General features: G+C 47.3%; 1 protein-coding gene across 3 annotated transcripts in view; it reads right to left on the bottom strand.

The window, feature by feature from the left end:
• PHLDB3 (pleckstrin homology like domain family B member 3) overlaps positions 1-24,036 on the bottom strand; it is a 37,451-nt gene extending 13,415 nt beyond the window's left edge. Inside the window, exons 1-9 of one of the 3 annotated variants that reach the window (XM_053397990.1) lie at positions 23,668-24,036; positions 11,354-11,625; positions 9,108-9,248; positions 8,560-8,700; positions 5,944-6,072; positions 5,061-5,216; positions 4,142-4,252; positions 3,131-3,217; positions 1,188-1,286 (exon numbers count right to left, since the gene is read on the bottom strand). In XM_053397990.1, the coding sequence (XP_053253965.1) occupies positions 1,188-1,286; positions 3,131-3,217; positions 4,142-4,252; positions 5,061-5,216; positions 5,944-6,072; positions 8,560-8,700; positions 9,108-9,248; positions 11,354-11,578 (1,089 nt within the window). In that variant the 5' untranslated portion in view covers positions 11,579-11,625; positions 23,668-24,036. The remainder of the gene's footprint in view (positions 1-1,187; positions 1,287-3,130; positions 3,218-4,141; positions 4,253-5,060; positions 5,217-5,943; positions 6,073-8,559; positions 8,701-9,107; positions 9,249-11,353; positions 11,626-23,667) is intronic. The other 2 variants (XM_053397991.1, XM_053397992.1) reach the window with 2 other exon arrangements.
• Between the last annotated feature and the right edge of the window lie 369 nt (positions 24,037-24,405).

Below are 24,405 nucleotides of genomic sequence, written 5' to 3'. Positions count from 1 at the left end.
CTGGCTGCAATTTGCTCTTTGGTCTTGACTGACTGACTGATCTCATGGCTCCTGGTTCACCTCCTACTGCCTTGCAAGGCTCAGCCCCAATTTTCCCCTAGCAAAGGGCAATCTCATATTCCCAAGTCTCTGTCCTTTTGCCCCTTGAGTCACTGCCATGTCTACTAGCCACGATGACAATGCACTACCCCCAGTTGGAGACAGTAATGTTTCTGAACATCAGCAGCTGGAAACCACAGGAGGGGAGAGTGCTCTTGCGCTCAGTTCCTGTTTGCAGGTTTTGGCCACTGCAAGAACAGGAAGGTGGGCTGGATCCAGCCTCATCCAGCAGGTTCTACTTGTGTTCTTATGCCAACATGCCATCTTTGTTCCAGAATCTACCTTGCAGTGGTGGCTGGTGCCCATTGGAACTGGTAGGGCAGGAGGGCAACAGTGGAACCACAGCCAGAAGGCAGGCATGTGAGGACTGGATAAGGGCAGGCTGAGGTTGCTGAATGTGTCCTATTTGCCCTCACAGACCTCCACTGCAGCAGTTAAGCCATTGGATATCTGCTGCCTCTACTGCTGGGACGTGGGTGGCGCTGTGGGTTAAACCACAGAACCTAGGGCTTGCTGATCAGAAGGTTGGTGGTTCAAATCCCCGCGACGGGGTGAGCTCCCGTTGCTCAGTCCCTGCTCCTGCCAACCTAGCAGTTCAAAAGCATGTCAAAGTGCAAGTAGATAAATAGGTACCGCTCCGGCGGGAAGGCAAACGGTGTTTCCGTGCGCTGCTCTGGTTCGCCAGAAGCGGCCTAGTCATGCTGGCCACATGACCCGGAAGCTGTATGCCGGCTCCTTTGGCCAATAAAGCGAGATGAGCGCCGCAACCCCAGAGTTGGCCACAACTGGACCTAATGGTCAGGGGTCCCTTTATCTTTACCTTACTGCTGGTCCATGATTCAAAGCACCCTGAAAAGATGCAGATGCCCCATCCTCTCCCATCAAAGACAATGCAGATGCAAAGGAGCTATAGCAAACATCTCACATAACCTGGTTGCCCTATGGATGTTTGGGAGTTGTAGTCTGCTAACATCCAGAGGGCACTAGGTTGGGTGGGTGGGGGAAGCACAGCTGCAGAATCACGTCTGTACACATAAAAGGAAGATAAGACACTGAAAATCAGCACAGACCAACAGGACAAGACAGACCTTGACAGAACTGCGGACGGAGAAGACACAGGAGGAGGAGTCTGATTGGTCGGAACCCAACACAATGACCTTCCGGTCCGTCTTTTGGGTGAAAGTGAGCTGCAGGGAGAGACAGACACAGATAAAAGGAAGGAAGCGGTGTTTCTCCTCCCCCGCCCCCCCCAAAAACCTGAAATACTAAATCAATCCTCTGTTGCTTTTACCACCAGAACCAATCAAAAAGGTGTGAGATTTTTCAGCACAGTCCCAGCAAGCTTTTCACATGTGGTCTGGTAGCATACACAAAATTTAACCTGGTTAAACTTCCCTAAACTGGGCTGCCTTCAGATATCTTCTAAAAGTCAGGTAGTTGTTTATCTCTTTGACATCTGATGGGAGGGCATTCCACAGGGCGGGTGCCACTACCGAGAAGGCCCTCTGTCTGGTTCCCTGTAACCTCACTTCTCCCAGGGAGGGAACCACCAGAAGACCCTCAGCGCTGGACCTCCTCAGTGTCCGGGATGGACAATGGAGACGCTCCTTCTGGTATACTGGGCTGAGGCCGTTTAGGGCTTTGAAGGTCAGCACCAACACTTTGAATTGTGCTCAGAAACGTGCTGGGAGCCAATGTAGGTCTTTCAGGACCAGTGTTATATGGTCTCAGCAGCCACTCCCAGTCACCAGTCTAGCTGCCGCATTCTGGATTAGTTGTAGTTTCTGGGTCATCCATAGCCCTTGAATATAGGTTTTGCTTGGTGCCCACACAACACACTCCTCAAAATGATGTTCCATTGTATATTCCTGTTTAACTGGGATTTACCATTTCTGTAGAAAATCAGATCAGCACATAGAAATGGTGAATCCAGATTGAACAGGGAATAAGACTATAAGGATGGCATTTTGGGGAGTACTAAAGAAAATGAGCATGCCAGAGCAGCACCAAGTCTTAAATTTCAGAAGGCTGCCCCCCTCTCCATGACACTTGTGTTTGGTTCATGCACTAAAGGGGCTAACTAGGAGTGGGACCTTTTCTCTTGCCCTGGTTTCTGTGAAATTCAGAAATTCAACAGGCACAGCCTCCCTTAGATTTGCACCATTCGTTTATTCAAGTTATTTATATGCCACTTCTTTCAAAATGTTTCCAGATTGTTTTGAATACATTCTATTCTATTCTATTCTATTCTATTCTATTCTATTCTATTCTATTCTATTTTACACTGCATTGTTTTACTGCGTGGTTGCTTGCAGCCTTGGGCTTCTTTGAGGATGTTGGGTGCACAGATAGATAATGAATAAATAAGTAACTTTGAATAAATAATAATATTCATCCTGGCGTAGTTTATAATGCAATCTAAAACACAGCAATAATAAAAATGTAAGATCAGATCAATTAAAAGAAATACATTAACACAATGCACAGATTAAAGCAGGAATTAAAACAGCCACGCAAATACTTCAATGGCAATGTTTTAAAATGTGGGATCATTTCTGCCTGTTATACAGCAGCAACTTTAAAGCTGAGATCTGGGGTCCCCCTCTGCCACCCCTGTGAATTTGCACAAAAACACACACACAATCCTGGTTGATGGGAAACTTGGGTCACTCTCATACTGTCACTAATTTGCAGGTGGGATCCCATCACCAGTTGCACTATTAAAATAGATTTGGAGCTCTTGTAAAACAAACCCTTTTCCAAAAACAACTGGACTTTTTACAGTAAGGAAAGTGATGAAGAAATGCACCAAAAGGTGGGGAATAAATAACATTTGCTCAAGGTAATGTTGCAAAACATCCCTGTAAAAAAAATCAGAACGAATGCTCAATAAACCCCATAACCTCCCCACAAAACTTTATGCACACAAATCAGGATGACAACTCAATAAGCAGGCCATCTGGAAGCGGATTTGGTCTTGGATGGACACTGGCGGATGGAGAGACAAAAGGGAGCACCTGAAAGGGCTTACCTGAGTGACACCCTGCTTACTTTCAGAGGAGTCCTCTCCCCCATCCTCCGAATACTCCGGGTCCATGTCCATTAGGCGATTTTTCTCCTACACCGAGAACGACAAGTCATATATAAGGGTCTGGTGACTTCTGTTTCAGCGTATTTGAAGAAGTGTGCATGCACACAAAAGCTCATACCAATAACAAACTTAGTTGGTCTCTAAGGTGCTACTGGATGGAATTTTTTTATTTTGTTTCGACAACAAGTCAGTTTTGTAGACAGGCAAAGTCCAGTTGCAAATGTTGCTTCAGGTCAGCTTGACCCATAAATGGATCTGGTGCCCCATTCATTTCCCCTCCTCCCACCACCCCACGTCTTCCTACTGTCTGTTCACCCACAAAGAATAGGTACTCTTCAACTGTCCCAGTAAAACTGGAATACCCCAAAAATTTTGTGTGAGAACACAGTGCTTGTTTTGGGTGCCATAATCTTGCAACGCTTTTGGGGGGGCCATGATCTCACTCAGCACCCCAAAATACGCATTTTTGGGCACTGTGCTTCCATGCAGGAGCACAGCCCTGGGAAAACTGTGTCTTTCAGGGACCCAATCTCATGTACGTAACGTGACTTCACATGGACACACACCCTGGTTTTTCACCTTGACGTGTTGGAAGGCATGAGAATAGCTTCACGGTGTATTTAGTGCCCTCCCTCCTCACAATAAAACCCCTGGTCTCTTCCATTGCCATTGGGTCTAGCGCCACCTGCTGTTGGGTTTCCTTGTCTTCTGCCCCACTGAGTCCCAATGGGAACCAGCCACCACTGAAGCCTAGGAGCTAAAGCCTCTGGTTTACATGCCCAGTAAGAAGCTTAGTGGCAGGGAACTGAAAGCAAGACTTTGCATTAGTTGTTATCGTTGGGCATGAGAAGTGGACTGGTGTGGGAGAACAGGGAACCTGGGATCCTGGGTGTTTTCCTGGCTTTCAGCCAGAAATTCCTTGCTGCGCCAAGATTCCTGGGAATTCCTTACCGCGTTGAGATTCCTGACGGCCTCGCCTTTCTCTTGCGCAAATCGCTGGCTCTCGCCCACCATTTGCTCCTGTGTCAAACGGGCCTGTCCTTCCAGCCTCTGCACCGTCCTCTGGATACGGGGGAGAGAACCTGGTTAGAATCCTCAGACTTCAGGGCAACACAGAGCTCTATTGCACCTCGGATAATTATACACAGGGAGCCCCTCTTGTGTCGTGGTCAGGTGCAGTAGTAGCAAAAACACAACCCCAAGGTTACTGACTAATTAAATAACACTTAGCTGATGACTCATCTGCCTTTTCACAGACTTAACTATCACGTGTGCAGAATACCCCAAGCTAAACATGAATCTTTTTTAGAAAGCCAAAGGTGAACAGGTGAATTGTGAGCTAACCAACAGTTTAACAATGCTTCTTTATTGAAAGGAAAGGCCATGTTGTTTTTCATCCTTTATTTTATACATATCACAGTAGGAGAAAAAAGACAAATAACACCCTTCAAAAATATACTTAAGAGCCTCTAAGTCTTGATCCCTCTGATTAAAAGTTGGCACCACTAGTTCAAAGGTGACTCCTGCATCAATTGAGCAACTAAAATTTCAGTTGGTTGATCTACTGATTGGACCAGATTTAAGTGTGCAGTCAAAAGAAAACAAAAGGAAAACAGAAGTACCAGATCCGTTTGTCGTTGCCTTGGCAAAGCAGCCTGGAGCACACAAAAAACCACCCATGCTACTTTTTAAAGAATAAATGTGTAAGAAATAAATGCTGCACACATGAAAATGGCAGGATAGGAATGTCCCTCCTCATCCTGAAAAGAAAAACACTACAGCACTGTAAGGGCCCCAGGTCAGAGAAGGCTACTATAGAGTGAGACAAACCCTGGAACTCTATTTATGGGTCATCAGGACTGCCACTTACCTTCCTTTGGTTGATGCTGTTCTGCAGCTGAGTGATCTCTTGGGCCAGAGCCTGGCAGATGGCCTCCTTCTCCTCTTCCCACCGGCTTTCCCGCTCCAATTGCTGGAACTCCAGATCTTCATAGCATCTCAGGGCTCCATCTAGCATCTCAGATGTCTGGGTAGAGAACCAGAGTCAAGATAGACTTCTGGGTCCCATCGCTTATTGCCAGAAGGACCCAGTGGTCAGGGAACTTATGCTACCTGCCAGATTCCCACAATTTGCAAGCCAGTAGAAGTTTCTTCCTGGCTTGGATTTTTTTAGGCCTGCATTGTGGAGACCAGCCTTCCCCAACCTCCTGGTGCCTTCCAGATGTTTTGGACCACAACTCCCACCCAACCCAGCTGTGGTATTGGGGGCTGATAGCAATTCAAAGCCCCCTAATTAGGGAAGCCTGTCCTAGATTTCACCACTTGAGATCGTAGGTTGGGAGAAACCACATTTTGAAATGCACACCGCACAGAGAACCCTATTAGAAACATGCAAACACAAGGAGCTGCTGCCTTATACATCAAGCTCAGCACGACCCACACTGACTGGCAGCAACTCCCCAAGGCAGGAGGTGTCTCCCAACTGTACCTGGAGACACTGGGGGTTGAACCTGTGATCTTTTGCACGCATGTGTTCTGCCAGTGAACCACTGCCCTTCCCTAAAAGTCTAGGCTACAGCCCTTCTCTCCCTGATGCCTATCTTCCTATAAGCAGAGAGTTTGATGCATGCCTTCAAATCGCACCATCTGCCCCACTTGCAATCTGAAGTGGTAGCAACCAAAGAGAGAAATCACACAATCTGAACTGCCGCCATACCAGACCTGTTTCTGGCAGCTCCTTGATGCACACTCACCTCCTGAAGCTGCTTCTGCATCCGTTCCCGCATGGATTCGGGCTGGTTGTCCAGGTGGATCTGTGATTCAGCATGCTGCCGCTGCAGCTCCTCTACCTTGTGACGCTCTCTCTGCAGCCGCGCCTTCTCCTGCCGAAAAAGAGGGCAGGGAGAGCATTACTACATCTCCATGGGCAGCAAATATCCAGCCACTTTTGCTCCACCTAGCAAGTTACCAGATTAGGCGTTCCTTTCCCAACTGTGATCGGCGCTGTGATAAGTGCCGCTTGGGAGGCCAAGTTCTCACTGATGAAATAAAGGCGAAGTCCAGGCTGCAACACTTCAGAGTGCAGGCAGGAGTGCAGTTCAGGGTAGGGTCACCTGGATTCAGTCTACCCATCACTTTTGCCAGCATGGGAAGATTTGAAGCTGCCTTGTGCAAAGTCAGACACAGTGGTCCATCACATTGGTGACACCGCCCAGCAGTGGTTTTCCAGGTGTCCCTCCCAGTCCTACCTGAAGGTGCTGGGATTCGAACCTGAGACCTTCTGCATGCAAAGCAGATGCTCTACCACTGAGCTATGGCCCTTCCTCTTCTCCCACTGGGGAATGGAAAGATATAACTAGTCGCTAAGTAATCAACATTTTCCTCCTTCCCTGTGTTCTCTTCCTTCTTGTTGTGCTGTTATTCCTCACTGCTTCAGGCACTTTGACCTCCCAGCCCATCACCAAGGTGTTGTGCTCTGCTAGGAGCAGACTTTGGACATCAAGGTGGAGATTTAGCACCCTCCTGTGTGTCAGCTACCTGTTAAGTTCCTTGCACTATTTAATTACAGGTACTTATGAAGATTTCAGAAGGACAGCTTTTTACGCATATATATTCCTGGAGACAGCTTGTTGTTGTTATGCAGAAGTCCTGTGATGTGGGGTACTTGATGACAGCATTGCGTATTTATTTATATAGGAAGAAAATATCTATTGCACCTGTCATCATAAATGATCTCAGGGCAGGATGCAACCATTTGCCATTTCTTCCCCCTACCACACACACAAAAAGCTGAGAGACCTAAGACAAGCCGGGAGACAGTGGGGATGGCCTGCGTTGCAAAGGGCTGAGCTACATGACCCCTGGGTTCCCTTCCTACTTTAAGTTCTCTGAGTCTAGGACAAGAAAAAACATAAGGAGGAATATAGACAGCTGCCTTACACTGGTTTATCTAGCCCAGTATTGTCTTCACTGATTGGTAGTGGCTCTCTAGGCTTTCAGGCAGGAGTTTTGCCAGCCCTACCTAGAGATGCCAGGAATTGAACCCGGGACTTTGTGCCTATAAGGCAAATGTTCTACTAATGGGCTACAGTCCTTCCTCCATTCTGTGTGTAGGTGTGGTGGGGTTTTGTTTTCGTTTGACCAAACACCGCTTTTCTGTCAACTTAAGCTTTGCTTTACTGTATTATATAACACTAAAAGGCCAAAGTAGTGAACAATAATAGGGATGATGAGAAAGCCTTTGAATTTCAGATTCAGTCTCAAAATACAGACAAAGAGCCTCATGGCACTTTAAAGGCTAACAAATTTATTATGGCATAAGCTTTCCTGGACGACAGTGCACTTCATCAGATGTATAAACAGTTACCTTGAGTGGAAGGTATATATATCCATAACATGCGTGTGCGTGTTTTAAAGGGAATGTGCACTGAGAGGTTAATGTGCATAGCAACTGGCCATTGTGCACATTCACCAGGCCTCATGGGGAATGTGCATATAATCTTTCCAGGAAGAGAGAATAATGTACATTTCCATCAACAGACATACTCGCCAACTGCCCTTGGGGAATTTGCATATGTCGACTACATTTTGCACATTCTCTGATCAGAGGTGTGCAATCGGTCCACTGCCCGGGCTGCTTCCGGACCAGTGCCTGATCTTACATGACCCACAACGTACCCTCCCACTGATCAGCAGAGCAGTAAGAAGGACAGGAAGCTCCAGATACAGGTTAACTTTTTTCTGCAGTCCATCCTCCACCACCTTTTTTCACCTGTTCACCAATCAACTGAGCAGCAGAAGGGGGATTGGAGGGAGATGAAGAATGCAAAACTTCCCCTCCCCTTCCCACAGTCCTGATGGACCTTCCTACCATCACATGGGAGGGAAGATTCATCCAACTGGAAGAGTTACCCAGCAGGGCAAACAGAGCTGGCAGAGAAAGGGTGTGATCCTACCCATCCTACCTGTGCCATTCATCATCAGGTCAGGATAATGCTATGTGGGCGACCACACATGATCTGACTTTCAATACTGTTTGCACTCGCAGTTTTGTTTCCAATCAGTGCATACCCTGCAACTTCCTACTGAAATCACATAACAAATGTTCCTGCATTGCAGGAGGGGTTGGGCTAGATGACCCTCAGGGTCCCTTCCAACTCTGCAATCCTATGTCCCGGCTGATTTTTGCCCCACTTTTGTTGCACTTCCACCCTTCTGGACAGCAATCATGTGGAGGCATCCAAGGAGCACCTCAGAACAAACAAAAGCAGGAGAAATCCACATGTTGCAAAACACACCCACAATAAATCACCAGCCTGAAGAGGCTCCTGGAGGCTGAGGAGAGAAAGACTTAAGAGAGGAGGCCTCACCTTCTCTCTTTCGGCGTGGCACCTGCGCTCCGTCTCCACGAGGCGCCTCTGCAGCTCCAGCAGCTTCTCCTCTTCCCTTCTCAGCTCCTGCCTCTCCTCCTTCAGTTCTCCTTGCAGCAAGGCTCCTTCCAGGTCCATCTGCTGGGGAAGGGGGCCATGTCAGAGGCGAGGTGCCCAAACATCCTGACTGGCGGCCGGCCAACCTCTACACAACCACCAGGGGGCAGACGGGCAAGCGGAATCATGGGATAAGAGCAATCAAGGAATGCAGGGGAAGTTCTAACTTCCAGGCTCCCCTGATCTGATCTGACCATTAGAGAACGCTCCTGAGAGCACCTTGGGAACTAAAGACCGTGCGGCGAGGGATGCCCCGTTCTGTGGAACCAGCAGGTCCTGCTCTCTATGTATCTGTGACGTGCCTCAAGCCTTTCCCCACCTGCCTGGGTGTGGTGCCTCCACCATACCGGTTTTACAGGTGCCAATTGTCACCCATCAGACACCCCTTTCCTCGCGAAACAGGGAGGGGATTGTAGGAGACTGAGGCGTACCTCAATGTTCACCTCCTTCTTCCGGTGATGCAGCTCCTTGATCCGATTCTCAAGAGCCGAGATCTTGCTCAAAGTGTGAGTCGACCGCAACTGCTTCTCCTTCGTGCTGCAGCCAATTCTTCCTGTTTGGGGACTCTCGTACTGGAAAGGGAAACATGATATATAAATCAGGGTTTGTGTGTACACGTGCAGGCTGCGTTCGCACAAACAAAACCCTGTGGGTGGTTCTGAACCCCTCACCGTAAGAGCTTAAGAAAGGCCTATATCTAGCTGCTGGAGATGTGGCAAGGATAATGCTTCAGCTAAAACATACATTTGTACAACGTCCTACATTGAAAAAATTCTGGCAGGAGGTTATAGAGCCAATCAGCATGACTGTATGGAGCAATCTTTAATTTGCAGAGGAAAATACCCTTTTGAATTATATACGGAAGACGTGGAATCTAACTAAGGAACTCCGTACCCCTACTACGGCAAAAAGACTGGTATTGATGAACTGGGGGGGGGGGATGCAGCTCCCTTTAATAATTGAAGATATGTACAAACTTGCTGCACGTGAGCAAGTTGTGTACAAACACAGATTTGCCATGGACAAATTTAATGATATTTGTTATATAGAGAGCCAGTGTGGTGTAGTGGTTAAGAGCGGTAGACTCCTAATCTGGGGAACCGGGTTCGCGTCTCCGCTCCTCCACATGCAGCTGCTGGGTGACCTTGGGCCAGTCACACTTTTCTGAAGTCTCTCAGCCCCGCTCACCTCACAGAGTGTTTGTTGTGGGGGAGGAAGGGAAAGGAGATTGTTAGCCGCTTTGAGACTCCTTAAAGGGAGTGAAAGGCGGGATATCAAATCCAAATCCAAATGCCATATTAGATGAAGGTCTGGTTAACTACAATAACAACCCCCCCTTTTTTGTAATGTACACAATATCTTTTGTTGTTGCTGTTCTGTTTTGTTTCCTACATGGGTACTATTTCTTGTCTCTTCTTTTTGTGTCTTCTTTTACTTTGAGCACCTGTAATTTTGTACTTTTTTATTTTTCAATAAAGAATATGAAATAAATAAAGAACTTAAGAAGAAGTTGGGAAGCTGCAAGCAGGATCTGAGCACAAGAGCATCTTTCCCCTCCTGTGTTTCCCAGCAACTGGTATTCAAAGCATTGCTGCTGCATCTAACCATGGACTTCCTTTTCACTGGAGGTACCAGGTGCAAATCAAAACAGTGACCATCTTTGTTCAAATGAGGTGCTCCAGCACTGAGCTACGGTGTGTCCCAATAACTGTGCTAAAAGGTGTGGCTGAGTTTCCCTAGCGGGGTTGCAAAACTGAAACTGAAAATGTCATCTTGGAAGGCAAGAGATTAACACTAGTCCCTTCGCAAGAGGAGAGATTTTGTTCTGTCTGAACTCTTCCTCCCCGCCCTGCTCCCATCCTTTACCCCTTTGTTCAATTGGTACTTAACTAAGAGCTATGAAGACCTAAGCGTACCTGAAAACCAAAACTTCTGTCTTGGGAATCCTTCCAGTGACTACATACAGTTGTACCTTGGTTCTTGAACGCCTTGCAACTTGAACGTTTTGGTTCCCGGGCGCTGCAAACTCGGAAGTGAGTGTTCCGGTTTGCAAACGTTTTTTGGAAGCCAAACGTCCAACATGGCTTGTGGGCCCAACTCCCTTCTAGTTGGGGTTGGCAGGCCTCATCCCTGTTGATCTTCCGGCATCTACTCAAGACTTTCCCCCCATTAGCTGAAGTCTGATTGTGTCGTTTTAGTAAAAGGCAAAAGATTTGTATGATCTGAAGAGAAACCAGAGTATCTGATTGTGTGGTTTTAACTACCTTTTCTGTATTGCATTTCTTGTGCTCCGCTTAGAGACGATTGCACTTCTCTACCCGTTGTTTGATTAAAAGAAAAACATTGGGAGCTGCCTTGTCCCAAGGAGGCCCATTTGTCCGTCTATAGCTCAGTTTTGTCAACACTGACTGGCAACAGCTGTCCAAGTTTTTGAGCAGGGCACATTCCCAGCCCTGCCTGGGGATATCAGGGGTTGAACCTGGGACCTTCCGCTTGCAAAGCATATGGGGCTGGCGACCAGAGAAAGCAGAGGAAGCAACCCTAGCAAATACATATGCATATTTACCCCTGTCATTTCTGTTAAAAACACCCCTCTCCCACTTGATGAAGGAAAAGGCTCAAAATCCAATTAAGCCTCAGATGAGAAATGAGACCCTAGACATTTGCTGCCACTCACCCCATTCTGGGCACTCTCTGTGCTGCTGGCTTCATCCTCCTCCATCCCGTCACAGGAGTTTCCACCTGGACTGGAGCCGCCTTCCAAAGAAAGGGCATCTTCTATGCTACACTGGGCTGGGGACCCCTCCTTGTCTGGTGACTGGCACTTGGGCATATCCTCCAGGCGATCCTTCTCCGATTTGGTTGAAAAGGGGCACAGCTCCGCTTGGCTCAGCACCCCCATTGCATCCGAGTTCTGGAGCACCGTCACTCAACAAGGCATGATATCCGCTGCGAGGATAAACGATAATAACAAAGACCCCTTGTTATTTAGTCACCAGCATCGTCTATTTCTTTACTGACTTATGATTCTGTTTGGGAATCGTTTCCCGTGGTTTTGTAGCAGGAAAGAGTCACGCTAAAAATAATCCCGCATGTGAAAAGCAACAGAGAAACAGTTCCGTGTATATAAAAACAACAACTCATGCATGGAAACAATTTCAAATCCAATACAGGCACAGACAGGGATAAAGATCTCCGCTTGAAATGATCTTCAACAGGTGCCAGAAAGACCACAGAGGTGGTTTTTGCTTGATATATAACTGCCAAAGGATTGGTGTCACCAAGGGCTGCATTTAATGTAGAGCTAAGATGCGCTTTGCATGAGCAGACAAATTCTACTGCATGGTGGGGGCGGTGTTCCCCTCCAGGCACCCCGTAAATCTGTCCTGAGTTTTTCCCCAAGCCCAAAGCCCAAAGCGGATTTGGCGACAGTGAGGGGGTGCCTTTTGTTGCAGTGTGGTTTTAGCTCGCTGTTGTTCATTCTTTTCTTTGTGTAATTTTTTTTTAAAAAGCATTATCTGTCATTTAGTACATTCTGGACCCCAAAGGTGTGGTACAAGTATTTTAAGGCATGAATAGATAAAAACAGGTGTAATGCCCTGAACTTCTGAAACACACCCCATGAATGCTAAGTATTTTTCCCCTCCCTGTCTTACGCAAAGGTAGAAGGCCAGCCCTGTTTATTGCAACTCATTACCATAAGTTGGGCCCAAGCCCTCAGGGACTTCATATGTCAAAGTCAGCATCCCATAATGGACTCCCTGCAATTCATTCTTTTTAGGGGAAAGAAGAAGAAAAGCTTACCAGGAGCCTGGAAGCAGAAAGAAAAGGAAATTCCCATTGCACCAAAGGCCAAGGGAATCCCAACTGCTTCTCAGCCTGCTGTCGCCTTTCCTTCGCCCAAGATAATCCAGTGGCAGGGCTAGGCACCATGTTACCTTGAATGCAAAAATGCCAAATTGCCCCTAAGGGGCCCAGCATGCACATGTGATGCCACATGTCACCTGTGACGTCCCATGCATCTCCAAATGCTGGGTAGACCGGTGCCACCTTCCGCTAAAGTGTGCCAGTCCCTGTAGCATCAGGAGATGCTGTGCAAGCCGGTGTGACCTCGTGCCATGCCCGCTGGTCCCCTTGGCATCTCGAGACACAGTGCAGCCTTCTGCTGGCTGCAGGTAGGCCTGGCAGGGCCCAACACAGCTGTGGGAAATAATAATAATAATTTATTATTTATACCCTGCCCATCTGGCTGAGTTTTCCCAGCCACTCTGGGTGGGTCTCAATCGAGTGTTAAAAACAACAAAGCATTAAATATAAAAAACTTCCCTAAACAGATGTCTTTTAATTCAGATGTCTTTTAAAAATAGGATAGCTGCTAATTTCCTTGACAAATGATGGGAGGGCGTTCCACAGGGTGGGCACTACTACTGAGAAGGCCCTCTGTCTGGTTCCCTGTAACCTCACTTCTTGCAATGAGAGAACTGGCAGAAGGCCCTCAGAGCTGGATCTCAGTGTCCGGGCTGAACGATGGGGGTGGAGACGCTCCTTCAGGTATACAGGACTGAGGCCGTTTAGGGCTTTATAGGTCAGCACCAACATTTTGAATTGTGCTCAGAAATGTACTGGGAGCCAATGCAGATCTCTCAGGACCAGTGTTATGTGGACCCGACAGCCACTCCCAATCACCAGTCTACCTGTCCCATGTAGAGTGCATTACAGTTGTCTAAGCAGGAGATAGAGCATGCACCACTCTGGCGAGACAGTCCGTGGGCAGGTAGTGTCTCAGCCTGCGTACCAGATGGAGCTGGTAAACAGCTGCCCTGGACACAGAGTTGACCTGTGCCTCCATGGACAGCTGTGAGTCCAAAATGACTCCCAGGCTGCACACCTGGTCCTTCAGGGGCACAGTTACCCTATTCAAGAACAGAGAGTCCTCCACACCTGCCCGCCTCCTGTCCCCCCAAAACAGTACTTCTGTCTTGTCAGGATTCAGCCTCAATCTGTTAGCCGCCCTCCATCCTCCAACCGCCTCCAGACACTCACACAGGACCTTCACTGCCTTCACTGGTTCTGATTTAAAAGAGAGGTAGAGATGGGTGTCATTTGCATACTGATGAACACCCAGCCCAAATCCCCTGATGATCTCTCCCAGCAGCTTCATATAGATATTAAAAAGCATGGGGGAGAGGATGGAACCCTGAAGCACCCCACAAGTGAGAGCCCAGGGGTCTGAACACTCATCCCCCAACACCACTTTCTGGAAGCAGGGTCACTGAGGGACGTGGTTTGAGGAAAGGAGGTGTGGCCTAGAGTGAGCTGTGGAGGCCATAGAGAGAGTCCTGCAGGGCCACATTTGCACCCCAGACATGGGACACCCTATCCCTGACAGGTATATTGTGCTCACGTACGCAGGGCAGGACATTACACAGCACATCGGCGACAGGACTGGCTTAAGATATTTCATTGCCTGAGGCAGAAAATGAATTGTTTCTGTTCATTAGAGTTTATTAAATATTTCTAGATTTGCATCCATACATAAACATCAGCACGCGCACATTCCATGCAAATCTGCATCCTCTTTCGGCATCTTCTTTGGTGACGCCTTTCCGATTTTTGGGTGACACATGAGCAGCCGCTTTCGTTGAAAAGAGTGGCTGGGAAAGTGTCACAGCCTCACACCTTTCGGGAGCTGCTGCTGCCAGTCAGAGTAGTCAGCACTGGGCCAGACAGTCTGGCCTAGTCTGAAGCAGCTTCCTGTGTAATAGCAGAGGAGGAACTCTGGTTGGCCAAGTCTTCATTGGTGTGAGAATAATAAAGATGTTTCCTCTGCAAGATATGTGGGGTTGGGGGAGGGGGGAAGGTATGAACCTCTTAGATAACTGTAGACCCTCCAAGTGTCCCTATTTTCAAGGGACAGTCCTGGATTTACAGAAGCCATTCTGGTTTCTGATTTGATCCTGGAATGTTCCGCTTTTCCTAAGGATGTCCCTATTTTCATCAGAGGGTATGGAGTTGTGAGACCCCCAAGCTAAGGAGATAAGTAATGATACAACCTTTAGAAGACACCTGAAGGCAGCCCTATTTAGGGAAGTTTTTTTAAATGTTTAATGTTTTATTATGGTTTTATATATGTTGGAAGCCACCCAGCGTGGCTAGGGCAACCCAGTCAGATGGGTGGGGTATTATTATTATTATTATTATTATTATTATTATTATTATTATTATTATTATTATCAGTGCTTTTTTTCCTTAAAAATGTTTAGGGGTACTCTCATTTTCCTACTCATATTGAAATACTGTCCCTCAATGAGGCCAAACTTAGATTCACAAAATGTTTAGGTGTATGCATACCCGTGTGCCCCCCCAGAAAAAAGCACTCATGATGATGATGATGATGATTGAATAGGACATCCATATTTTCATCAGAGAAATGTTGGTGGGTATGCAACTGATGACCTAATAACATCAAGTTTGCTTTAGATGTCTAGTGAGAGAATTTAAGACAGGCACCCCCAAACTTGGCCCTCCAGATGTTTTGGGACTACAATTCCCATCATCTCTGACCGCTGGTCCTGTTAGCTAGGGATGATGGGAGTTGTAGTCCCAAAACATCTGGAGGGCCGAGTTTTGGGGGTGCCTGACTTAAGAGGAGTCTGGCTGCTGGATCAGGCCACAGGCCCATCTAGTCCAGAATCCTGTTCTCACAACAGCCAACCAGATGCCCGCAAGAAGCCCCCCCAGCACAGCTGCATCCTCCTTCAAATGCCCAGTGCCACATTCAGTGGAGGTGGAGAGCATTTCCATTGCGGCTGGTAGTCATCCAATAGCTGTCTCCTCCATGAATTTGTCCGGTCCCCTTTGAAAGCCTTCCAAGCTGGGGGCTGTCGCTACCTCAAGTGGGAATGCAGAGGCAGAGACCCACCACTTCAGCAGCCCACTTATCTCTCCTAGTTCTCTCTCCCGGCTTGTTTCCCTCTTCGCTAAGAGACGCTTTCACATCGGACCAAAATAACAGCAAGGTCAGATTTTTCCACAGAAGCGGGTAAGATGCCAATGAAAAGGAACTGAACACAGCCAGGAGGTCTGCAGAGGCAGCACAAGGGCTTGCCGACAGCCAGAGCGTGCCTTCAGAGACACTTCGTTTCTCATCGCTCCAGCTCACAAATGAAGAAGGGCACCGTGGAAGAACATCTCCATTGCATGCAGAAAATACTGGGTTCAGTCCCCCTGGAGACCAGCAGTGAGGAAGGCAAGGAGGTCAACAGCGGATGGAGACAGGGCCAATAATAAGCAGAGCCAACTAATTGTAGATTGACCCCAACTCTCCTGCCTGCTGAGTTCTGCAAAAGCAACACTGAGGTTAAGGAGGAAGAAGCTGACAGCCAAAGCCACCCCTTGGACTGGCTGTAAATAAGAAGGCAGGTGGATGAGGCAGAATGAGGCTGATGAGGAAGAGCTCCTTTTGTCCTCATGGACGAGGCTCCCTTGCTACGCTACCTGAGGGGAACTTCTATTTTTCAGGAAGTTTCTTGCAAGGCCGGCTGCATATCCTGTGATCACACAGCAAACAAGTTCCATGGTCCTTAACAGCTACAGGTCTCTTCCCAGCCTTTGGAATGACACGTCTTTCTGCTTGCATTTGGTCAGAGAGGGCCTGAAAGCGGGATTTGAGCTGGAGTTTGGGAAATTGGGAATAATCTTGGGCCAGGCCTGTAGCCGTTCCACCCCACCCCCTCACCCCAAAAACCTGCTGCAGAGTAATGTTTGTGCTGTCTGTATTAGTAATTATTAATTATTATTATTATTATTTTGTATTCATCTGAAAATCACACAGTGGTTCACAGCATGAAAATGCAACATGTGAACACAAGATACATAATACATAATAAAACAAAAAATCCAATAATCCCCGCCTCTCACAAACTCATTAAAAAAGAACGCCTGGTTGAAGAGAAATGTTTTTGCCCGGTGCCTAAAGATATGCAATGAAGAAGCCTGCTGCCTGTTTCCAATATACTCTGCCTGGGTTGATATTAAAAGGGCACCACAGCTTCGCTCAGGCATTTTAAAGTTTGTGATGTAGATTTTAATATTATATTCTGAAAACGGGATTTCATCTGGAGCTCACTAGATCTCAGCTCTGGCACCTCTCAGGTGGGCACTACAGTGGTACCTCTACAGTCACCTCCAGTTACGTATCCTTCGGGATACGTACGCGGCAAACCCAGAAGTATTTTTCCAGGTTTCGCCACCCGCGCATGCGCAGAAGTGACCCCTCTGGTTGCGGAAACCTCGGGATCTGAACGGAGGTCCGGAACGGATCCCACCCACAACCGGAGGTACCACTGTACTGCCATTCTAGGAGAACAAGGGGAAAGTTCATGGTGAGCTCCGGCACCTCTTTTTATAGAAAAATATCATGGGGATTTTAGCTGGGCAAAACTGAGATTAAGGTGGAGGAGGCAGACAGGCAGAGCCAGGTGGGTGAGAGCTGGCGGAGGGCACAGTCTTAGCAGACTAGTCCATACATATGTAGCAAGCTGCTAACCCTTCCCAAACATGCCTCCTCCACGGCTTCTTTTATATGGTAAGAAAGGTAAATTGTTTTATGTAAGTTCTTCTGTCAGCAATCTCGCTCAGTGCCTCACCCACAATTAGGTGGGGCCCGCCTTATTAAGTCCTGTTTTTCCAGAAGGAAGAAGTGGAATCAAACAGAGAGGAAGGAGAGTGGACTCGGCAGAAACTACATGAAAATGGGGCAGACGCCTGGAGTTGCATCCAACGTTAGTCATACTCAGAGAAGACCCATTGGAATGAGTGGGCATGGCCAATTTAGCCCCAGTAATTTTTTAGCAGCTCCGCTTAATTGGATACAATCCCTGGTTCCCAGAAGCCTTTGCGGGGTGTTCACACATTACATTCTTTGAGTGTACAATCTGTGCACCTGGATACATAAATAGTTATTGCTATTATTATTATTAATTTATTTAGTCTTCTAAACCACCATCTCAATATGATTTACATATGAGACAATTAAAAGCAGTTAGAAACACTGGTTTAATTGAGATTCGTGCATTGTAGAGGGTTGGGCTGGATGACCCTCAGGATCCCTTCAATTCTACGATTCTATTAAATACATTTAAAAGAAGACTACAGCCCTAACAAATGGGCAATCATGGTAAAGACCCATTTATCCAGTTGAGAAAGCCTGTCTTAGCAAAACTGTTTCTAATAGTTTCTGGAAAATGCAGATAGCAGCCACCTGTTGTATCTCAGCAGGAACGCTGTACAGGGGAACATTGGTTTTTGAATGTAATCCATTCCGGAAGAACTTTCTAATCCACAAGGCCAGGAGACCGTATTTAAAGGACTATGTTGTTGGACATGTAACACTGTTGGTCTAATGGAAGTATGTGAAATGTAACCGATATGCTTTGTGCCTAATTGAACCATTACGTGTAGTGCTGTATATAAGGAAACCATTACGATTGTAACTAACGCCTTATCTCGGTGGGGAGGGGTGTTATGTATTGAAGTTCTCACCCTGGCCACCAGGAGTATCGTGTATATAGTTTTCACTCAGGTCCACATCAGTTATTTTAGGCGGGAAACCCTGGGTTGTTGTTGCTACAATGTTGACAGCCGGCTGCCTATAAAAGCAGGCCGGCTGAGCTGTTTGCTGTTCAGTTCTGTTCCAGCTTACAAATAAAGAGCTGCTTTGGAGAAATCGCTGTCTCGTCTGCTATGTCTACCCACTATTCAACACTTTCGACTTCCGAAACGTTCAAAAACCGAGGATCAAAGGGCTGTCGGCAAATTCAACTGAAAAAATTGAGAAACACGCCTCGGAAGCCATTCAACTTCCAAGGCATGTTCGAAAACGGAAGCATTCACTTCCGGGGTTTTGACGTTCGGCTTCTATAACGTTCGACAGCCAAGATGTTTGAAAACCGAGGTCCCACTGTACCACAGAACAGGGGCAGCCACAGTAAAAGCCCTGCTCTGAGTCACTTGTAGAGCGGGCTTGCAATTTCAAATCTGCAGGGTGTTTAAGGCAGTCTTTCAAGCGACCTGGTCCTGAGCTGAATAGGAACTTGTACGTCAGCTGAACTAGACACACTTGTACAGTTTTTCACATGTATTCCTCCAAATGCTCCTTCTTAGCTCATCTTTCTCCTCCCTCTCTTTACTCAGTGGCAAGAGACCACAACTCTAAAGCTGCAACAGCATCCTTTGCATGTGACTATGGCTCAGAAGCTTCTTTGGCCAACTCTGATTTGATCTACATGCTGACGTAGCGTTTTGTTATGAAAGATTAAAACTGGCCTCATGTTGTTTGCATGCGTGGCAAAGGTATAAATCCCTCTGCTTAAGAAACAAGGGGAGGCGGTGTTTGTAGGTGAATGTTTAATCTGTGCCGATGGCTTGAGTATAATTATTCTTATGGGATACTGATTTATCCTTTTCTTCACCTCGCTTTTCCGAACAAAGGGCCCTCAAGGCAGCTTAGAAAGATAGCAACATCATACATACTGTAAACCCATTTACAAAAGCACAGATACCAAAATGAAAACAAAGAACGGTTGGCAATGCAGGCTATGTACACGCCATACGTCCAAATTGCATTTAAGGCACATTTTTCCATCAGTATCCTGGGAAATGAAGTTTGTCAAGGGTGCTGGGAATTATAGTTCTTTGAGATGGAGCTACAGTTCCCAGGCTTCTTGGCGGAGGGAGAATGTGCTTTAAATGTGCAGTGTTGTGCGCAGCCTCAGATAAGGTGGGTTGGCAACTAAACAGGAAGGGAAAAACCAGATTATCTTGCTCCTGAGCCTTGAGTGGCAGGTTGAATTGCAGAAAGAAGGCAAACCTTTCACAGGATGAAGATTTAGCATTATCGCCTGCTAATGCCTGCAAATTAAGGCTGCAATCCTAACCCCAGTTCCCTGGGAGTAATTCAGTTGGTCTTACTTCTGAGTTTACAAACAATTGCAGCCTTACTGCCTCTAGGCTGTCTGAAGCAGCAAATGACTTGTGTACGGACAGTGCAGAGAAAATAAAAGTAATGAGGCGTCTGTCAGGGCAGCAAAAATTACACATCAATAAATAAGGAATATTGTCAGGATTGTGCTGTACACTGCTGAAGAAGGCACAGGAGCAGGGCTAAATTGGAAATCTGGCAATTCTAAGTATTTTGGTGCGAAAGAGCTTGTGCTAAGCTCTCAAAACCCAGAGGAGTAATAATAATTTTTAAAGATTTCTTTGTTCATAGTCCACAAGGAAATTGCCTTGCAGACTCTTTAAGGAGAGAAAGGGGGTCCATAACAAACAAGGCCCTTATCCTGCTAGGTTTCTGCCTCATATCTGACAAAGAAGAAGCCTAGAGCCAAGCTTTTGAATTTTGAATTATGGTGCTGGAGGAGACTCTTGAGAGTCCCATGGACTGCAAGAAGATCAAACCTATCCATTCTGAAGGAAATCAGCCCTGAGTGCTCACTGGAAGGACAGATCCTGAAGTTGAGGCTCCAATACCTTGGCCACCAAGTGAGAAGACTCCCTGGAAAAGACCCTGATGTTGGGAAAGATGGAGGGCACAAGGAGAAGGGGACGACAGAGGACGAAATGGTTGGACAGTGTTCTTGAAGCTACCAGCATAAGTTTGACCAAACTGCGGGAGGCAGTGGAAGACAGGAGTGCCTGGTGTGCTCGGGTCGATGGGGTCATGAAGAGTCGGACACGACTAAATGACTAAACAACAACAACAAAGCCAGACTCTCTAGGTCAACATTTCCTAAACTTGGGTCTCCAGCTATTTTTGGACTACAATTCCCATCATCCACGACCACTGATCTTGCTAACTAGGGATGGTGGGAGTTATAGCCCAAAAACAGCTGGAGACCCGAGTTTAGGAAACACTGCTGTAGGTGAATATCTCAAAATCTAGAAGGGTTCAAATAAAAAAAGAAAGAAATCCTAACAAATACTCTTAAAACACACACAAGCACACACTCTTCCTCATAACTGCAATAAAAACTGCTTCGCCCCCTTCCCTCTCCAACCCATTTTCCTTTCGTCACTTATCTTTCAGATGGCAAGCTTGTGAGCAGGCACCATGGTATTTTAAGCAGTCATATGAAACCCATTCTGGAAGGCTTTTAAAACTGAAGAGCAGGTTAATAATAATAATAATAATAATAATAATGCTCTAAATAAACAAACATAACCCAAAAGGGACCTTTAAAACTCGCTGGAAATTTGGCTCATTGCCTTCTCCTGGAGTCTTAAACGGCACCCCTTGGACTCCCTTAGCCCTTGGAAGAAGGAAAACCCACCATCCAACTTCCCAGTTTATTCTGTCAAACCCGCAGAGAACGAGTGTTACGTGTGCTTGCTTTTGCTTTTGCTGTTGCTTGACAGAAGACAGCTTGGTCAATTAATCATACGTCTTGTTGAATGGGGTCCTCACTCATTTGCATATCAACTAACACAGCCGTCCGGATTTTCCTTTTTTAAACACTTCCCAGTTCACCAGCAGTGCATCCATCTATCTGTGTGTCACGGCACATCAAGCGTCAGAAAGGATTTCCTTCTGTGTAAGAGAAAAACTTGCCTGAAACGCATGGAATTGTGGAACTAAAAGGGACCTGTCCGTGGTCTTCTCATTGGCATCTGGCTGGTGACTGTGAGAATAGGTTGCTGGTCTAAATGGGCCACTGACCTGATCTAGCAAACTCTTCTTACGTTCTTTTGTAGGTCCAACTAGGGAGATCCTAGCTAATTAAGAACATAAGAATAGCCCTGGCTTGGGTGGCCAATGGCCCCTCTATCTAGCTTCCTGTTCTCACAGTGGCCACTCAGATGCCTGTAGCAAACCCTCAAGCAGGACTTGAGCACAACAGCATCTCTCCCCTCTTGTGGTTTCCAGCAGCTAGCATTCAGAAGCACGACTGCCTTCGGTTGTGGAGGCATTGCACCGTCATCGTGGCTAGTAGCCACTGATAAGCCTTCTCCTCCATGAATCCGTCTAATCTTCTTTCAAAGCCATCAGAGCGATTTCCATGTTTCACTGTGTACCATGTGCTTTCGTCATTGCAAGGCCCCCCACTCCTGGGAAAAATGGGACATTGCTTTCTCCCACTTGCCATTTCCAGCAACTGGCATTCAGTGCCATGTTGCCTTTGACAGCAGAGGTCAGAGCCGATGGCCACATTCCTAGAGCCTCCAAGCATCCCTATTTTCCAGGGACAGTCCCGGATTTCCAGAACCCATCCTGCTTTCTGTTTGATTCTGGAATGTCCCGCTTTTCCTTAGAATATCCCTGTTTTCATCAGAGAAAAGCTGGAGGGTATGGAGTTATGAGACCATCCCAAGTCCAGGAGATAACGAACTATACAACCTTTAGAAGACAGCTGAAGGCAGCCCTGCTATAGGGAGGTTTTCCGATGTTTAATATTTTATTATGTTTTTATATATGTTGGAAGCCGCCCAGAGTGGCTAGGGCAACCCAGTCAGATGAGCAGGGTATAAAATAATAAAGTTGTTGTTGTTGTTGAATAGGACGTCCCCATTTTCATCGGAGAAATGTTGGAGGCTGTGCATTCCCCTTGTTGGGGGCTGCATGTCAACTGTGGACAGGGCCAAAGCCAGTGGAGGCAGGGGTACCCCTTTTGCCACCCCTTCTCTCTCACCCCTCCGCATCCAGTGAATGTCCAGGGGAAGGCCAGATTGCACGTGTCAGAGGTCTGAGCTGACCACTTGCAAAGAAGCTTCCAAAATCAGACCGAGGGCCATATAACATTTGGGCGTGGGCTGCCCACGCCTGCCATAAACTAACAGTGGAGTACAACATAAGGGTTTGGCTGCACTGACCTGATTTTTGCTGTGCATTTAAAGTAGATCCCCCCACCCCATTAAAGAATCCTGGAAACTGTAGTTTGTTGTGGGTGCTGGGAATTATAGCACTGCAGAGAGTACACTACAGCTCCCAGGACTCTCTGCCAAGTGCAGGAAGTGGTGCAAGCAGTGCAGGGGTCAGCAAACTTTTTCAGCAGGTCAGCAAACTTTTTCCACTGTCCATCAGACCTTGTGGGGGGCCGGACTATATTTTGGGGGCGGGAAATGAACGAATTCCTATGCTTCACAAATAACCCAGAGATGCATTTTAAATAAAAGCACACATTCTACTCATATAAAAACACACTGATTCCCGGACCATCTGCAGGCCAGATTTAGAAGGCGATTGGGCCGGATCCAGCCTTAGTTTGCCTACCCATGGTATAGTGTTTACACTGCACCAGACAAGCAGGAAAGATCCTATTCTGGTTCACGTCCAACCCCACTTATGGCGCAACACCGGTGACCTTTTCCCTGTACCTGGCACGCTCTTGATCTTCAACCCCTCCAAAATTAACCCCTTTCCGCACCACCCAAGTGATACAAACACACACCAGGTCCTAAGGTTTCCAGGAAAAGCACTCCCACTTGCTTCTAAAAACAATCCCTTTCCACAACCCATATTTTGAGACCCTTCTTGCGTACCATAGAACTGACACTCTTAACCTCTGCACACATACACCCCAATTCCTATATGGAATCTCCCCCCCCCCCATGGTGTTTGCAGACTGCAAATCCCACAAACAATCCGTGCAGCGATGGAAAGTTTGTCACAGTTCAAAAAGAAAGAAAAAAAGTTGGCTTCCATCAGCTTCCCACCATTTCAGATTCTTTCAGTCTGTCCTGAAAGTCATTTTAGCCTTCATTTGATAAGATTCCAGAAATGGGGGGGTAAGCCCCCTATTGCTTGCCCTTTCCTGCCCCTCTCCCCAAATTTAAACTTGACTACAGGGGAGCAGGCAAAATGCCCCCATTTGGAGAGAAAACAAACCCAGAAAAACGACAATAATAAGCACATTTGCTCCCTATTCCTCCCGGGGGGGGGGGAGCCACACAACCTTCCCCACTAATTCAAGGTCAACACTTCTTGACACTCACTTTCTTCTGGGCCTTGTCACTCCGGGGGTGTAAAGAGGGGGAATCTGTCCCAAAGCAAAACCTTCAGTTTCTTGGGGTGGAGGGCAGGGTGACCCCGGCGCCTGGGTCTTCAGTCGATCCCAGGAGAGGAGACCACAGATAAGTGAAACACAAGCTTCCAAGTTTTAGGGCGCCTCCAGTCCAAGCAGATGCTGTCCCTTGTGATCCCAGATAGGGAAAAATGATGGTGGCGAAGATGATGATGGGTGTCTCTCCCAGGTTGTCCTAATGTCCTTCCTGGTTCCCTGAGTGTCCCTCCCTTGCTCCGCCCCCATCCTGGATCGTTCCCGTGCCTATGTCACCCAGCTCCTGGCTTCCTCTCTGCACCACCCTGGCTCCTTGCTAACTCTAACAGCTAGCTAGCTGCCTGTCACTCACCTGGATTGACGAGGAGGCTTTCCCCCCCGATGCTCTCGGGCTATTGGACAGAGAGGACCCCCTCCGGTTTCAAGGCGCGCGCGGGCGCGCAGACCCCTCGTGCGCTGAGCTGCCGGAACGGCTTCTTCTGCTGACTTTCCGCTTGCAATGTCGAGCCTGCAAGCGGTTCTCCTCCTGCCTTCCTGGTGTTCAAACAAGTTTTACAACCCTGCTCGCTGGCTTTGGCTTTTGCTTTGGAAAAACAAAAGCTGTGACATCAGAGGCCGAAAGAAGCGGGGCGGTTGCGGGGGGACGACCCCGCCTGCAGGGAACCAGCTTTGA

Source organism: Podarcis raffonei, chromosome 8 (genome assembly GCF_027172205.1).
Source record: "Podarcis raffonei isolate rPodRaf1 chromosome 8, rPodRaf1.pri, whole genome shotgun sequence".
NCBI lineage: Eukaryota > Metazoa > Chordata > Lepidosauria > Squamata > Lacertidae > Podarcis > Podarcis raffonei.
This window is presented reverse-complemented; position numbering and strand designations above follow the sequence as displayed.